At 34.8% G+C, this 19,201-nt stretch overlaps 1 protein-coding gene across 27 annotated transcripts in view; it reads right to left on the minus strand.

Annotated features, from left to right (window-relative positions):
• Positions 1-19,201, minus strand: part of Abi3bp (ABI family member 3 binding protein) — a 238,142-nt gene that overhangs the window by 124,247 nt on the left and 94,694 nt on the right. For all 27 annotated transcript variants that reach the window (XM_063224856.1, XM_063224855.1, XM_063224841.1 and 24 more), the window contains exons 7-9: positions 6,780-6,828; positions 5,783-5,854; positions 5,126-5,218 (exon numbers count right to left, since the gene is read on the minus strand). In XM_063224856.1, coding sequence (XP_063080926.1) covers positions 5,126-5,218; positions 5,783-5,854; positions 6,780-6,828 — 214 coding nt within the window. The remainder of the gene's footprint in view (positions 1-5,125; positions 5,219-5,782; positions 5,855-6,779; positions 6,829-19,201) is intronic.

Below are 19,201 nucleotides of genomic sequence, written 5' to 3' on the forward strand. Positions count from 1 at the left end.
CTCACCTGGGAAACTTTCTGCAGTACAGACACATTCTCAACCCAGGAAGCAACTGAGACCTTGCATTCAGTTTGTCCAGGAAATACAGGAAAATGATAAAATGATAGAGCAAAATGCAATCTCAAACCTCTAGCTCATCCAAAACAAGCCTAAGACACATGAACATAGAATAACGTGTAGCCCATGTATTTGAAACTTCAGAAATAATAGCAACTGAAGTAAAGAAACAACTCCATGAAGCTGTGAAGGAACTCAGATCAGAAATAATCTCCTAGGTAAAAGAAGAAATGATAAATATAATAAAATAAATGCTGAACACATCTAAAGAACATAGTTTTAAAAAATTGAGGAGCACTGCTAAAAGATGGAAACATGAATAAACAATATAAAAAAGAAATAGAATACATGAAACAAATTCAAAGACATATCCAGGAATCAAAAATTCCATCAAAATCTGGCAAAACTATCTGAATGAATGTGGAAATAGATTTTCAGAACTTGAAGACAAGATTTCAGCTAGTGAACAAGAAAGGAAAGATCTTTTAAAAGGAACATGGAATTAGGAAATAATAATTGAATAGTTGCTATATGATGCAAATAAAACAACATAAAGTTGATAGGTATAAATGAAAAATAAGATGACAAAACAAATGATATTAAAAGTCTATTTACAGAAGTAATAGTCAAAAATTTCCCAAACATGGGAAAGGAAATTGACTTGCAGATAAGTGAAGCATATTGAACTTTAATTAGACATAAGGAAAATAAATCTACACCCAGTATATAATAATCAACATCCCAGAAATTCAACATAAGAACAGAATATTAAAAGCTGTTACAGAAAAGAGACATTATCTACTGAGAAAAGCCCATCAGAATCACAGCAGACTTCTCAACACAAGCAATGAAGTCAAGAACAGCATGGAGTACATACAGCATTTCAAGTCCTAAAGGAAAATGGATTCCAACCTAGATTGATGTACCTTGCAAAACTGCCCTTCAAAATTGATGGAGAAATAAGATACTTTTATGACAAAGAAAGGTGAAGAACTTCATGACCACCAAACCAAGCCTGAAAAGAATACTGAAAGATATTCTAGATAGATATAATAATAACGATGAATTCAAGAAAACCAACAGAAAAAAACCACTAAGCAAGGCAAACGATTAAACAGAAGGCAAATATAACAGCAGAAAGATAATATGACAGAAATAAGCCAATATATGTTAGTTTTAGTCACTAATGTAAATGGCCTCAATTCATAAATTAAAAGAAACAGACTGGAAGAAGTGATCAAGAAACAACATCTAACCATAGGCTGCATACACAAAATCCATCTAACTCAAAAGGAAATTCATAGATTGAAAGTCAAAGGATAAAAAGCAATACTTCATGCAACAGGAACCACCATTCTCCTGCCAAAAAAAAAAAAAGCAGGGATAGCTATTCTGTTTGCAGACAATGAGAACTTCAAACTAAGAATTATCAGAAGAGATAAAGAAGATCACTAAATACTAATTAGGGGAAAACTTCAAGAGGAAGAGATAATAATCCTAAATATATATGCATCAAATTGGGAGTACCCAGCTATATAAAATAAATAACAGAAATGAAAAACCAAATAAGCAATAACATGGTTATAATGAGAGACCTTAACACTCCATTGACAAAAGTTATAGATTGACTAGACAGAAAGTCAGCAAAGAAATAACAAAATGGAATGAACCTTGTGAACAAATGCACTTAGTAGATGTATACAGAATATTCCACCCAGAAATGTCATAATATACATTCTTCTCAACTTCACATGAGACATACTCTAAAACAGATCATATCCTAGCCCATAGAACATGCTTAAGTAAATGCAAAAGAATCAAAATTATCCCATGCATATTATCTGATCATAGTGCCATGAAACTAGAAATTAATGACAAACGAAACTGGAAAAACTCTATAAAAACATGGAAATTAAATAATACACTCCTGAACATACAGTGGGGCACAGAAGAAGTTAAAGAAGAAATTGAACAATATCTTTAAGCAAACTAAAATACAATACAACTTACTGGAACCTGTGGGATACAATGAAAATAGTCATTAGAGAGAAATTTTTGTGGTGAATTCCCACATGAGGAAAACAGAATGAACACAAATAAACAACTTGATGCTACATCTCAAACATCTAAAAAAGAAAAGCAAGTCAAGCCCAAAGCCCAAAGAAGAAAAGAAATTATAAAGATCAGAGCAGAAATCGACACAATAGAGACTAAGAAAAGAATACAAAGAATTGACGAATCAAAGAGTAGGTTTGAAAGAATAAATAAAATTGATAAGCCACTAGCCATTCTTAATAATGAAAGGAAAAAAACCCCTCAAATTCATGCAATGAAGAATAAAAAGGACAAAATCACTACAGGCCCTGTGGAAATACAGTAGATCATCAATACCTGTTATCATAGGCTTGATAGGACAGATTTCTAGAAATGTGTGAATTACCAAAGCTGAATCAAGATGTAAAGCAGCTGAATAACCCAATTTCAATTGACGAAATTGAAAATGTAATTAGAAACTTACCAACAAGAAAAGCCCTCATCCTGTTGGATTCACTATAGAATTCTACAAGAAATTCAAGGAAGACTTCAATTCCAACACTCCTCAAACTCTTCAGTGAAATTGAAAAGGAAGCAATTCTCTGTAACTCATTCCTAGAAGCAAGTATTAGTGTAATACCAAAACCAGAGAAAGATTGAAGCAAAAAAGAGAACTACGGGCCAGTCTCCCTAATGAACATTGAAGCAAAATTTCTCAATAAAATACTGGCAAACAGAATGCAGCAAATCATCAAGAAGATTATACACCACAACCAAGTGGGATTCACCCCAGGAATGCAGGGATAGTTTAACATACACAAATAAATAAACATGATACCATATCATAATACCATACCATATCAATAGAGCCAAAGATAAGAATCACATGATCATTTCAATAGGTACAGAAATAGATAAAGTCCAACACTCATTCATGATAAGGTCCCTACATAAAATCCCAATAGATGGACTTTACCTCAATCTAATAATAAAAGCCATCTATGGTAAAACCAACACCTAGCATCATATTAAATGGTCAAAAACTGAAACTTTTAACCCTAAAAATCAGGAACAAGACAAGGATGACTATTATCGCCACTCCTATTCGATACAGTGCTGGAAACATTACTCAGAACAATTACAGAAGAGAGAGAAATAAAAAGAATAAGGATAGGAAAGGGAAAAGTTAAATTATCATTATTTTCAGATGTCATAATACTCTACATAGAAGACCCCCAAAACTCCATTGCAAGACTTAATAAAATTCAGTAATGTAGCTGGATACAAAGTCAACACTCAAAAATCAATAGCATTCCTGTATACAAACAACAAACTCACTGAGAGAGAAATAAGAGAAACCACACCCTTCACAATAGCATAAAAAAATAAAATACTTCGGAATCAGTCTAACAAAGGAAGTAAAACGTTTATTCAGTGAAAATTACAATACTCTGAAAAAATAAATCAAAAATCTCAGAAAATGGAAATCTATTGCTTGATGGATAGGAAGAACAAACATTGTGAAAATAGCCATTCTCCCTAAATTTCTATCCCGATTTAATGCAATTCCAATCAAAATATCATTAGCATACCTCACATATCTAGAGAAACCATTCCTAAAATTCATCTGGGACCAGAAGAGACCTAGAATAGCAAAGGGAATTCTCAGCAACAAAGGCAAGGCAAGAGGCATCACAATCCCTGACTTCAACTTATACTAAACAGCTACTGTGATAAAATTAGCATGGTACTGGAATAGAAACAAAAATGAAGTTCAGTGGAACAGATTAGAAGATATGACCACAACTGCAAACATATTCAGCCACCTTATCTTTGACAAAGGGGCAAAATAAATTCACTAGAAGAAAGATAGTCTCTTTAATAAGTGGTGCTGGAAAAACTGGCTTTCCATATGCTGAAAACTAAAACTAGACCCATGTCTATCACGATACAATAAACTAAAGTCAAAATGGATCAAAAATCTAAATATTAAAACAGAAACACTACATATACTAGAAGACATAAAAGGTAGAAATCCTGAAGACATAGCAGTAAGCAAAGACTTCATGAACAAAAATCAAACTGCACAGAAAGTACTCCTGGAATCAACTGGTGTCTCATCTTATCAAAAAGTTTTTGCATGTCAAAAGAAATCACCAACAAAGTGAAAAGAAAATTCAAAAATTGGAAAACTTAGTCAATTGTCTCTCAAACAAAGGACTTCTATCTAGGATATAATAAGAATTTTTAAAATATCAGACCCTCCAAATTCAAAGACCCAACCCTAAAATGGGCATTCTGAGATGAATACACATTTCTCAGGTGAAGAAATACAGATGGAAAATAAATACATGAAAACATGTTCAGCATTATTGGTCATCAGAGAAATACAAATTAAAACAACACTGAGATTCCATCTCACTCCAGAAAGAATGGCCACGATCAGAAAAACCTCCAATAGCAAATATTGGAAAGGCTTTGGGGTAAAAGAAACATTTCTGCACTGTTGGTGGGAGTATAGACTGATGCAACCACTGTGGAAATCAGTCTTGAGGTCCCTCAAAAAGCTAGGATTGGAAGTCCCATTTGAACCAGCTATTCTGCTTCTGGGCATATGCCCAGAAGAATTGAAAACATCATACCTCAGTGATATATGTTCACCCATGCTTATAGAAACACAATTTGTAATACCAAAATCGTGAAAACAACCTAAATGCCCATCCTCTGAGGAATGGATTTTAAAAATGTATTTTTATGCAATGGAATACTACTCAGCTATAAAGAAGGATCATTTGATAAGCAGTCTTCTCTCATAGATTTAGATGTACATATATTATATGTTTTACATCAATATAAAATAATTTTCCCTATAGAATAGGATTTGTATAAATAACCTTAATGCTGTAAGTTCCTTGTTCCTACTTTTTTCTTTACAATCAACAAGCACTTCATTTGTAAGATTCTTTGGGTGTTCCAGGAATATTAATTCTAGTATTCAGTCATTTAAGTCCAAATATAAAATATTGCTTCTTACCTAACTGTGCCTTAAGCGCATCTGAAATTTCAAGCATTATAGATGAAGGAAGTTTTACTGTGGTATCATTAAGACCTGGAATAATAAGGTGGACTGCAAGAAAACAGATGAAAATAAGATAGAAGAACATACATCATGAAGAAGGTTCAGACTATCAGATACTAGAACATAAGTCTTAGCATTTATTTTGCATAGTCATTTTTAAGCACAAATTTAAATATTGGGAAAATATGACGGTAGCTTTTCAACAGAATATTTTTCATTATAAGAATTGAACTTCTGATATCCTCTGGCCTTTAATTTATAGACCCAAAAATTGTAAAATAGCTCCTTTGGATGTGTAGTCAATGATAATGACTTTTAAAAGAGCAGTTCAAAATGAGAAAAATTCCTTCATAACTACAAATAATCCTGTTGGCAGGGAGGTTGAATGCCATCACTCCCATAGGAATGGGCTAAAGATCTATCTTAACACACCATGATATAGCCAGTACTTCTTGGTTCTTAGCTTGTAACAGACACAAGCCAGAATTTTCAATAGTTAGAGAAAATGAATTGATATTAATATAACACACCTGCTCACAGGCTTTAAGGGCCCTATTAGCAAAAGACAGGTTGACTTGCTTATTATAGGCAAACATTTCAATATTGACTTACCCAGTATTGTCCCACCAAAGGGAGTCTTATCTGGTGATTTAGTTGAAGCTTTATGAGTAACATTTTGAATCACTGTTGAAATATAAAAAGATAATAGTGTAATGAAGGAAAGTTAGTAATAGAAAATCATTTGCCATGGAAAACTCCTAACCTAAATTCATCAGTAAATAGAAAACAATTCATAAGGCTGATTATATATTCAAGGATTAGCAGACAGCTCTAACCTCAACATCTTTAAGTATTTTTATGTTATTGTTTATAGTATTGTTATTCTATCATAAACTGTTCTGAGTACAATTTCCTTTCCATCTCCATTCACTGGACCCTAACCTCTCCCTGAGTCAGAACTATCATAAAATGTAACAATGAAATAATAAAAAATTAGGAAACATTCTCAAAACAAAGACTCGAGGTAATTCCAGTACTAACTAACCTTGTTTTGAGAGAATAATTAGAACATTACATTTTCTTAAAATGAACTATCTCTTTCACCAAGAAACTTTCTAAAAATAGTGATTCACTTTAATAGATTAAAAAATTGAAACATAAAACAAACAAAAAACAACTAAATACTAAAATGAAACAAGATTCTATAATTTTTAAATATGGATATTTTTATAATCCCAAAATGGCCACTAAATCAGTTTTAATTTTTAATATCCTAAAGAAAATATTACATTAATGGTTTTTTACATGTATACTAACTTAATTCTGAGCAAACCCCACATATTTCAGACCTTTTAAAATTTAATACTTGTTATAGCTGCTTTGTTCAGAGTTGTCTAACCACTGTGACTTGCCCAAAATTTTGCCTATTAGTACAAGAGTCAAAATTATCTATTAGCTGCTAATTTACTAGCCCATACTAATTTCTTCATAGTTTCCATTTTTCTGGAAAAACAGCAATCATAAAAATTGAAAAAATATGCTAGCTTCCACTACCTCAGTTAAAAGTATATTAAAAATAGTTCACACATATCTAGAATAGACTGAATACCTTGCTTGATGATTGTTATTGGAATTAACTTCCTTGGGACATATGCTGGCTGAAAAGAGAGGGAGAAAATCAATTTTCACATCATTTTCAATAATTTAAACAAAGAAACCTTGGAGTTGTGAGGTAGTCTTTTTTGCCTTCAAGGAGGTCTCCTATGGTCTCCTATGGTACATATTTAGTGGTCATGGATGGTATTTTAGCACACACATCTCACACATCTTCCCATTGTGTTGGTCTCATTTGTTTTTTCCCATAAATATACAAAGTGTTGACAGAAGCAACTTTTTTTCAGAACTTGCATTTAGTTAGAAACTGCAGTGGAAAAAACAAATCCTCTATATCTAGTATGACACCAACCTGGTTCTGTCTTTACATTCCTCTCCAAACCTTTCTGAGTTATATGTTGTTTTTAAAAAACCAGTCAGTATCATTTGCATATACTCAGTTGCTCTTGCTTTTACTGCAAACACCACAGCCACCATAAACTCCTGGTCAAAAGCGTTTGTTGCCCAAGAGGGCAAAGTCAGGACTATATAAGACATTCTCTGCCTTTCAGGCTGGTCAACCAGGCTAAAACATATTTATACACAAAGAATCTCAGAATTAGCAGGACAGATCCCAAAGGACTATACGTGACTCTCTTCACTCAAATTCCTCAGACATTTTATGGAAATCTTGATATCACAATGACTAAGGACAGTTTTAGAGATTACAGTGGAATCAGTGCCCAACATGATCACAAGGCAAAAGATAAGAAAGATGAAGAACTGGGCAACAAATTCATGTAGGAGGCTTATAACAGAGTTGAAAAGATAGCAATGAAATTGATTATTTTGTTACTTGGTTTATTCTTCTACATGTTATAGACATACCATGTAGCAGATTTTCAAGCATGTGAGATATTTACCAGACCAATGCTTATCACTGTGAGCAAAAAGGATTCTTAGCATGTTATCATTTTAATAAATGATATGTTCATGATAAAGAAAAGCACAACACCAGCTTTACTGTTGGCAATTTTTCTTAGTTAGGGTCTTTGTGTTTAAAAATCACAAAAATTGAAACTTTAATATCACCTAATTTTTGAAAATAGATATCAAAACTCACTGACCAAAGTAACCTCCTTAACATCCCAAACTAAGGAATTAGTTAAAAATACAATCATTCATATTTAGATTTTTACTAATATAATTAAAAACATCATCCAAAAGGTACAGTTCTTATTAAATAAATTATTGTTCTAAAGTTTTGAACAATTTCTTCCTACTTCACAGTATCTTTTATATACTTTGGTCCCTATTTACCTATTCAGCAGCACATACCAGAAAAACAATGTAATATTTACATATGTGTGCATGTTTTTTTTTTTTTTCACTTGAGAGTATGGTCTCCAGATGCATTCATTTACCTGGGAATGTCTGAAGTTTATACTTCTTTATAGCTGAGTAATACTCATTGTATAAAAAAAACCCACATTGTTTTATCAGTTCCTGGATTGATGGCCATTTGAGTTGTTTGTAAGATTTTAGCTATTACAAACTGTGCTTCTATAAACATGAATGTGCAAAATCATTGTGGTATGATGTTTTCAGGTATGAGATACAAATGTGTAAATAAGAACCAAAGTATATGAAAGGTATTGTGAAATAGGAACTAACTGTTCAAAAGAAAGGGGAATTAGGAATGGGGAGGGGAAAGGAAAGAAGGGAAAGAAGAATAGAAGGAAAAAAACAGGAACAATTTTTTTGTAAATAAGGAGGGGAAGGGTTGAAATGAGGAGAGGAAGTTGGAGAAAAAAGACAAGTCATATACAAGCACAAACTCCCTCTGGTAAATGTGATAAACATGTATATATAAATTGAACCAATAAAATTAATTTTAAAAAATCAAAACAAAGCAAAATTTTTATTTGTTTTTTAAAATGGAAACATAAGAATATATGTGTACCTATTATAAATATATATCTATATATAATATGTATATATATATGCACAAAGGATACAAATTTGCTTCCACAATCCAACCCAATTTCATAACAAACACATAGACAAAAGACCAAAAGGAAATACAAATTTGTTGTTTTTAACAGTTGTTAGAGGATCCTGGGAAGACGGTGGATTGATAGGTAGCAGGGTAGAGAGCCTCTCTGAGAAAAAACAACTCAGACCTTAGAATTTAACACCATCGAGAAAACAAGATGAAAGAAGAAGGATTCTCATGACCCAGGAAGAAACTGAGGAAAAAGAAAAAGAAAGGAAGGAAAAACATGGATGAAAGGCTGGAACCAGACACACTCTCACTGGGGCTGGTCCTGCACTGTGCTGCATGCACCTTGGAGTCAGATGACTCATGGTCACACTGAAGATGTGGTAGTGCCAAAATCAGGGTTGTGAGCCCAAGGCCCCTGGCAGGAGGATGTGGTGTAATGGAGAGTGGAACCAACAGGGAGAGCTGCACTAACCCATGGTGAGTGCTAGGAATTTGGTCCCTCAGAGGGAGTGACTAGCTGGACAACACATTGGCATTGGGCAGAACAGGCCTGAACCTGGAACTGCAGTGGCATCAGTCAGCCTGCCCCTGGCCCAAAGCAGGCTGGTGGGGTCTCCTTAGGTTGTGTCACACCCCTCATTGGGACCCAATAGCCAGGGATGAAACTGTCCTGACCCTGTGACATCCACACAGCACAGACTAACATGGAAAAGGCACTTGCTGGTTGACTGGCTCAGAGAAGAGGGGCCAGCCCACATTGTCCCTGTGTGCACATCACAGATCAACAGCAAACTAGAGAGAGCAGCAATCTGCTAGCCAGCACACTTCAGAAAAGCAACAAGCAATGTGGAAAGCACCTGAGACCTCCACCATATGCCTGTCTGAAAGAAACCAGAAACATGACAAGAGAAAGAAACAAGAAAAAGCCTCCAGCTGCTGACCCAGGGAAAATAAGTCCAGGAGAGGTAAATACAGAAGAGATCAGCAAACATGCAATATTGGACACAGGCATCAGCAGACATAAAGAAATACCTTTGAGACCTCACAGACTAACTTAAAACTGAAATCCTAATTCAAGTGAAGCAAGATATAAAAAGATTAATAAAATGAATGGTAAGTACCTGTCAAGAAGACACAGATAGAAGAATGGAGGAACCCACAAAAAGGAGAGAAACATTTGATGAAGAATATAAACAGAATCTAGAATATATGAAACAGATCCAAAGAGATTATCAGGGAATTAAAAACTCCACTGAAATCTGGAAAATTTCCTTGACAGAAACTAAAGTTAGACTTTCAAAAATTGAAGATAGATTTGCAATGTCTGATTGTTAAAGGAAAGATCTCTTAAAAATAACAAGGAACCAGGAAGTAACAATACAAAGGCTAGAAGATGACAAGAGGATCTATAACTTAAAAATTAAAAAAAAGCAAAGAAGCAGGAGGAAACGCATATGAAATTCAAAGGCTATTCACAGAAATAACTAAGGAAAACTTCCCATGCATAGGAAAAGGAAATGATATGTAGAAATATGATGCATACAGAACTCCAGTCAGCTAAAACCAAAACAGATCTACACCCTGACATATAATAATAAAGATCCTGGCTTCCAGTAAAGATAGTGGATAGATAAGAGCAGAATACAGAGACTCCCTGAAACAGACAACTCAGATGCCAAAATAACACAATATGGGGAGTTCCAGACAGAAGGAGATGGATCCTCTCAACCCAAGAAGAAACTAAAGTGAAAAGAACCAGTCAAACGTGCAGTCCTGAGCTACTATTGAGGCAGCTAAGATTCTGTGCTTTCATGCACCCAAATTCTCACTGCTTCGAGTTGGAACTGCATTTGTACTGAAGTTCAGTTGCATTGAAGTCCAGAGGTCAGCAAGCTCAACAAACAATGGAGCTGGCAAGGGACCTGCATTGACCTGCAGTGAGTGCCACAAGTAAACTCCTTCCACATAAAAGGCACCAATGATATGACATTTTGGAAACAAGCAGGACTGGAAAGAACAAGAAACAGCAGTGACTTCAGTCAGTTGTTCCCATCCCAGACAAGATTGGTGGGATATGCTTGGCTTGGGTCATGCCCTTGGCTGAGACCCAATAATCTGTCCCAAATCAATTCCCTATGCACGGTGCACATTAACACAGCGAAGGCCTCAGCAGGTTGATTGACCCTGAGGGGAGGAGCCAGCATACACTGCCCCTGTTTGCACCACAGTAACACACTGGAGTGGACAGGATTACCTAAAAGAACCATAACCAACAAGGAAAGGGACTGGGACCTCCTCTGTACATCTGTATGGAAGAAACCAAAAACATGAGAAAAGGAAGCAACAAGAAAAAGTTCCCAGCCCCCAACCCTGAGAACATTGATCCAGGAAAGGCAAATACATTAGAGACGGAGGACAGCAAACATGCAATATCAGACACGGCATCAGTGGACATAAAGAGATATCTTCAGGACCTCATAGATGAGTTCAAAAGTGAAGTATTTAACTAAGTAAAGCCAGATATATGTAGAGTAACAAAAGAAATGCTAATCATCTCTCAAGAAGACAGACATAAGAATGGAAGCACAAAAAAGGAGAGAAACATTTGATGAAGACTATAAAGAAAACATAGAATACATGAAGCAGGTTCAAAGAAATTACCAGGAAATAAAAAAACTCCATTGAAAGCTGGCAAAACTGCTTGAAGGAAACTAAGGATAGATTATCCAAATTGGAAGACCGGCTTGCAATGTGTGATCATTAAAGGAAAATTTTCTTAAAAATAACAAGCAAACAGGCAGTAACAATACAAAGGCTAGAAGACAACAAGAGGATCTATAACTTAAAAATAGAGATTGTGAATGAAGAAGCAGGGGAACAAACAAAGTAACTACAAAGGCTATTCACAGAAATAGTTAAGGAAAACTTCCCAAGCATAGGAAAAGGAAATGATATTCAGATGTATGAGGCATACAGAACTCCAGCCACCTACAACCAAAACAGAGCTACACCCAGGCATATAATAATCAAGATCCCAGAAATTCATAATAAGGACAGAATATTAAAAGCCATCAGAGAAAAGAAATAGATCACCTATAAAGGAAAACCCATCAAAATCACTGCCGACTTTTCAACAGAGACCATCAAATCAAGAAGAGCTTGGAGTGAAGTATTCCAAGCCCTGAAAGAAAATAACCTCCAGCCCAGATTGATGTACTCTGAAAAACTTTCTCTAGAAATTAATGGAGAAACAAGATGCTTCCAAGACAAAGAGGAACTGGGGCATTCATGACCACCAATCCAACTCTACAGAGAATAATGAAGGACATTCTAGAGAGAAAAAAAAGTACCAGAATTCCAGGAACAGTGACAGAGAGGCCTCAATGAATGGAGCAGAAAGTGGAATGAAGAAGAAAAGCAGACAACTAATGGCAGAAAAAGAGCACAACAGAAATGAAGCAGAGGAGGTTGGCTATAATCTCTAATATAGATGGCTTTGATACACTAAAAAAAAGAGAGAAACACAAGCAGAATAGACCAGGAGGTAGGGTCCACCAAGATGCTCTTTATAGAAAATATAACTAACATGAAAAGGGTTTACGGACCAGAAATCAAATACAAGAAAACAATGCTCTACTTGATAGGGAACCAGAGAGTAATAGGGGTAACTCAACCAGTATTTGTAGATTGGTTGGAAAGACAGGATTTAATAGGTAAAGGAATACAACTAGAAATCAAGTCCAGGAAGGAGAAGGTTTGGACCTAAGGTAAAAAGCAGGTTGCCCCACCAATCTAAAAACTGAGGGCATTGGGGAGACCCAAAAATGCACAGTGCACCCTGTGGGAGTGAAAAGGGAGGAACAGTCTTTAAAAGATGGCAGAGGATATTACTAATAGTGTATCAGGATTTAAAACCCACATTATTTACATTGTTCTGCTTAGATAGATTATATTCTGTCCCAGTTTGTCTACTTGGACTAGATTTGAGTGCACAGACAGCTATCCCCAAAATAACAGGATATAGTACATTAATCATCTTTACTTTCCTATTAACTTCATCTGGTGCCCTGTATAACTTACACTGCTTTATCATGACTGATCTTAGTTAAATCTGATTTGTTTGATAGCTGTTTGGTATCAAAGATTTTATTCAAAATGGTTATGATTGATAGTATCAAGTCAGAATATAGGCAATTACACTGAAGATGACAAGATTCACTATGATACCCATTCTGGTTTGATTATTGTCTGTTTTTGAAGTTTTACACTATCTACAGAGTTTTGTTTTTATTAATATTGTTATGTACTGCTATATTCAATTACATGATGTCTGATGATATAGAATATTGAAGATAACAAGAGACAACGCAGTGACCATTGTAGAACTCCTTGTACAGTGGTTTTATATGTCTTTTTCATTTCATGTGTTTATAGGAATATGTTTTGTTTCTCCCTCTAAAATAGAAAGGACAGAAATACATGTTAAGACTCATGCATGCATAGAACCTATAAAGAGTTTTGAGAGCTGATCTTATAATGCATGATGAAATGAACAAATACTTTTAAGAAAAAGAGCCACTATAGTACCCAGTGCTGATCCTGTAGTGTTATGATGTGAAATACAGCAATACTATTATTCTTTGTTCAGAGTGATTTTAGCCTGCTATTGTTTGTTTAATCTCAACATAAATGAAGATATGGATAACTACATGTATGTTTAAGTATATAGAATTGATAACCATATTACTAAGTTTTTGTTGGATAGTTGAACAGAACTGTTTTCAATCTTGCTGTGTGAATCCCCACTTTGTATCACTTTTGTATCTTGAAAAACTATTTGTGTGAAGACAATATGTAATCAATTAGGGATTTCTTACTGTTTATTTTTTCTTTGAAAGTATGTATTATTTCTACCCATTTTCTGTTTTGTTTAGTCTTTCTTTAAATAAAATTGTAAAAAAATAATCAAGATCCCAGAAATTCATTGCAAGAACAGAATATTAAAAGTGGTCAGAGAAAAGAAACAGATCACCTGTAAAGGAAAACTCATCAAAATCACGATAGACTTCTCGACACAGACTATCAAATCAAAAAGAGCTTGGAGTGAAGTATTCCAAATCCTGAAAGAAAATAATCTCCAACCCAGATTGATGTACCCTGCAAAACTGTCTCTCAAAATTAATGGAGAAAGAAGATGTTTCCGTGACAAAGAACTGTTGGAGTTCATGACCACCAATCCAACCCTACAAAAAATACTGAAGGACATTCTAGAGAGAGAGAAAAAATCATCAGGATTCCAGGAACAGTGGCAGAGAGGCCTCAATGAATAGGGCAGGCAGTGGAATGAAGGAGAAAAGTAGACAACCAACAGCAGAAAAATAGCATAGAATAAATGAGTCAGAGAAGACTGGCTATAATCTCTGACACAGATGACCTTGACACACTAACAAAAAGAAACACAAGCAGAGTAGATCAAGTGATAGGGTCCATCGAGATGCTCTGAATAGGAACTATAATCTACCTGAAAGATGGCTAGTGAACCAAAAGTCAAAAATGAGAAAACAATGCTCTGTGTGACAAAAAACCAGAAAGAAATAGGGACAGCTCATCCAGCAGCTGCATATAGGTTGCAAAGTTATGACACTTTTGTGCAATGGAGAACTACTCAGCTGTAAGGAAGGAAAACCTTGAGGCTTTAGTAGTAAAGGAATACAGTTCAAGATCAAGCTCAAGGGTAAAAAGGTTCAGAACCACTTAGGTAGATAGCGGGTTGCTCCCCTAATCTAAAAACTCAAGGTGTTAGTGGGACCCAAAATGTACAAAGCATGCTGAGGAAGGGAAAGGGGAGGAACTGTCTAAAAAAGAGGACATTGTCAATAGTGTATCAGGATTTAAAAGCCACATTAGTCTTATCACTCTCTTTAGTTCGATTTTATTCTGTTCCAGTGTGTCTACTCATACTAGATTTGAAGGCATAGACAGCTATCTCAAAAATAGCAGGCTATACCATGGTAACTGTCCTTAATTTCCTATTAACTTAACCTGAAACCCTGTGTTAATATCTTATTAAGTTACTGTGTCACTGCCTTACTATGTCTTACACTGTCTCACTATGATTGATCTTATTTGAATCTGGTTTGTTAGATCGCTATTTGTCTTAACTGATTTTATTTGAATTTTGTATGCTTGATAATATCAAGTCTAAGAGTAGAGGAAACCACTCTGAAGATGACAAGACACAATAGGATACCCATTCCAGTTTGACTATTAATTGCTTTTGAAGTCCTATAAAGTCTCCAATGTTTCATTTTTAGTAATATTGCTGTGTAGTGCCATGTTCAATTATATTATGCCTAGTGATATAGACAATTCTATTGAAAATAACAACAGACATCACAGTAACTACTATAGATCACCTAGTATTATGGTTTTATATGTCTTTTTTCATTTCATGTCTTTCTAGGAATTTGTTTTGTTGTCTTGTTTTGATTTGTTTTTCCCTCTAATACAAAAAGGATAGGTATACATGTAGACATTCACGCTCATGTAGAACTTCTAAACAGTTTATGAGAATAGATTATATAATGCACGATGCAATGAACAGATACTCTGAAGAAAAAGAGACACTAAGATACCCAGTGCTAATTCCGTAGCATCATGATATAAAATATAGCAATACTATTATTCTTTGTCCACAGTGATATTAATCTGTTTTCTTTTGTTTAATTTCAACATACATGAAGGTATGGACAGCTATTTTGAAGAGAATGAGAGACACAATGGCAGCCATTGTTGACTTCTTTATTGTCTGGTCTTGAAGACCTAAAATGTCTCCATCATCCTGTTCTGATCAGTTTAGTAACTATTTTGTTCTGTGTGAATTCACTGTGTGTGAAAATATGGACAAATATTTGGATGAAAACAAGAGACAATATGATAGACAGTGAAGATCTCTGGTGGTCTTGCTTTGAAATCTGTGTTTCTTAAATTGTTTTCTTATGATCTGTTTTGTTCTGTTTAATTTTACCCTCTTTAAAATAAAAAAGTTGTTAATTGCTATCAGTTGATATTAATTATATTGTGTACCTTTTATATTGCTAAGTTCCTTAAAAGGATGAACTATGTTTGTAGTCAGACATGGTAGTTTAGTCTGCAGTCTGTTCAGTCAGCATGTACGATTCTATACTGCAACTTAGCTCATACACTACTGGTCAATAGGGGAATGATTTAAGTATAATTTGGACATGATTTTTCCCAGGCAAGAAGAGCAGTGTTGTAGAAATAGTAATATAACTTTCAGCAGGAAAGGAAAGTGTTCTTGGCTTTGAGGCTTTCACTGGCAAAGAAGATTGCTTTCAACTTCATCAACAGAAAATTTGTGTCAGCACTGTGTGCAGATGCTTCCCTGGAGAGAGCAGAGAGGTCTGCCGCGTGTTGTACTGCCTCAGCAGACCACCTAAGAGCCACCCACTAGGCTGTCCTCCATCTGTACCATCTGCCTCTCACTTTTCTGCTCCAGGAGAAAGAAGTGTTGCCAGCATACGATGTTTACCACTTCTGAAATGTTTTTTTTTATTTTGGTGCATGTGTGTTTGTGTGAGTTTTTAAAAACCCTATACTTTTTGAAAATCATATCTTTAACCTTTATTTTTTATAACTAAATATTTAAAATTAAAAAATTAAACTATATGATGTTTTAATATCAGTATCCAATGTGGAGTGACTAAATCAAATCATTAACATATCTACCAAAAGAAAGTTACTCTTTCCTTTTCTGTGGTGAGACATTTGAAATTTATACACAATTTGGAACTCTACATTATTAATAATTATGATTGTCTTTCCATGTTACAGTGCTCAAAAATTTGTTTTTCCTATCTAGTGTAAAACTGACCAACATCTACCCGTTCCTTCTGCTTTGCTTCCTAGGCCCTAGGTCATAGTAACCACCATTCTATTCTTTAGTTCTATGATTTCAACACTTTTGAGAATTTTAAATGCCTCATGTGCCAATCTCCCATTGCATGAGAATCCTTCCAGGTACCAATAATCATTTTGTTGTATCTGTGGTTATAAAAGTTACAAAGATTTTTTAATGGCTCATCCTTTATTTGCCCTATGAGTTCTTTCATTTAGTATATAGTTTGCAAAAGTGTTGAGTTGTTATATCAATTTTTATTTCTTTTGATGAAATGATTCATTTTTAACAAACAGGACAAATGGAAAAGATTTCACTATTTACATGAATGGAACAGTTTCTGTTCTGAGTCCTTGAGTGCAATAATCTAAGTTGATGACAAGAATATAGGTGTTATATGTGCTGCCAAACTAAGGAAATTACTGAGCAACAGGATGAAATTCTTTTCAGATCTATTAATTGTTCTGTTGTTTAATCTGCAATCCAAAAATGCTCCAAGAATGGACTAATGAACAAATAACTATGAGTACAATATGTTTTTAAAAAGATACCACTAATCTTTCCCTGCTGTCCTAGGCTGTTATTACGAACATCTATTGATGTGTATTGACATCATAGGTATAGAGTCTGGGATGGGGAATGAGGCAGTGAAAATCTGCAAATGGCATGAACTTTTGAGCTACTGCTGTGCCATGGTGGTCATGCGTCCTTCAAAGTTCATATGTTAGAAACAACCTTCAATGTAAAAATGTTACAGATGAGAAACTTAAGGGACTTTGGATCATGAAGGCTCCACTGTTACCTGGTGAACTGGTTAGTTAATACTTCACTGGGTTCTTGATAAAAGGATGATTTTGGTCCTTTCTGACCTCCATATGTGCTTTCTTGTCCTTTTGCCTTCCACCATGTGCCCTCACCAGATGACAGCCCCTTGGTTTGAGCTTCGTAGGCTATAGAATTACACAGCAAATGTCTTTATAAATGTTCTTTAAAATTATCCAGACTGTGGTGTCTACATAGAGATGCAAAATGAACTGCATGAAATATGTGGCAAAGATAATAGTATCACTGTACATGGATACTGTCCTGGTAATGACTTTCTCAGGCAGTTTCCTGCTGGCTCTCTTTTTTGTGGCTTGCTGACTCTGATTCTCTCCATTGCTTTTTCCTGTCACCATTCTTATCCTTCCCTTCACATAACAAATATTTTTCAAATGTCTACCATGTCTTGGTCTGTGTTACAGATGCCAAGAAGTAAGCATACTTTCCAGTTACCGTATAACACAATGTTATGTTTTTCAGCTCAAGATGTTCTGTCCTTTTGGGATTGTACTATATCTTGAGCAAGGTGGTTGGTTAAGAGAATTCACTTCTATAATTTTACTTGGATATTATAGCTGAATATGAAGTTAGTGATGATCATTGGAGAAGGAATGCTAACATGGAAAGAGGAATGCCTTTGGAGACAAACTAGTCTCTAATTATTTAGTAATAGATGCAGTAGCAGCCATATAAGGCAAGAGACACTTATTAACTCTGATTCTGCTAACTTCCTCCTGATTCTGATATTTTGAAAATCAGATTGGTAAAATTAATGATAATGTAAGGATGCTATTACAACATATCATGTAACCAGATAAGATGGAATGCACTTAATTCTCAAAATTTTAAACTAAAAAATTTTGTCTTTTAAAAAAGAATACAGTTCAAATACCTCCTTTAGGGAAGTACTAATGAGATTTTTCTGTTTCTGAGGCTTATGTATAAGAAAATAGAGATGAGTAAAAAAGCACTTTAAACTTCAGAAAACACCTAGATTTAATTTCTGATTGCTTGAAACACTGCTAAGAGCAAACTCAGAAAAGATATAAGTGAATACTTAAAAACACAGACTTTCTTTGGATTGAGATATACATTTAACCTATCAAACTAATTTTCAGGATCAATTCTGTGAGGCATGTGTGATGGGAAAAGGTTACAATATACTAATGGTAAAGTTTTACAGAGAAGCCTTAAAATATCTTTTCAGTAAGTCTGAGTTTTCCTCTGGAAGTAACCAAGAGTTTTAAAGTAGAGCTGGCTGGAGCTGGAGGTGCTGCACTTCACAGGCTGAATTGATAAAACATCTGGGTCTGTGTTACAGAAGCAGGAAATTTCTCCCTAGCCCTTCCTATCATGGCTGTATATGAGAAAAAAGAAATTAAATTAGCAAAATGAGTCACCTTTCCCAATCTTCCTGAGTAACACCCTAAAAGATTATTCTGCCAAAAGAAATAAAAATTATTGGGAAATGATAGCTAAAAAGGAGTGAAAGAAGTGACATCAGGGAATCACATGAACTGTTGAATATGACAGCCAAGAAAGGAAGTGATAAGGCATGCTTCCTAGGAAACCATTCACAATGAATAGTGAGAATGTTCTAGAAGAAGTTGGGAAAGCACCTCTACTCCCTCTTCACCTGTGAGCTACAGCAGATTTATCTTTAATACATGATACTGATTGGATTTAAGAGAGA

Source organism: Cavia porcellus, unplaced genomic scaffold (genome assembly GCF_034190915.1).
Source record: "Cavia porcellus strain 051 isolate PalLab524CR breed Dunkin Hartley unplaced genomic scaffold, mCavPor4.1 scaffold_15, whole genome shotgun sequence".
NCBI classification, from domain to species: Eukaryota; Metazoa; Chordata; class Mammalia; order Rodentia; family Caviidae; genus Cavia; species Cavia porcellus.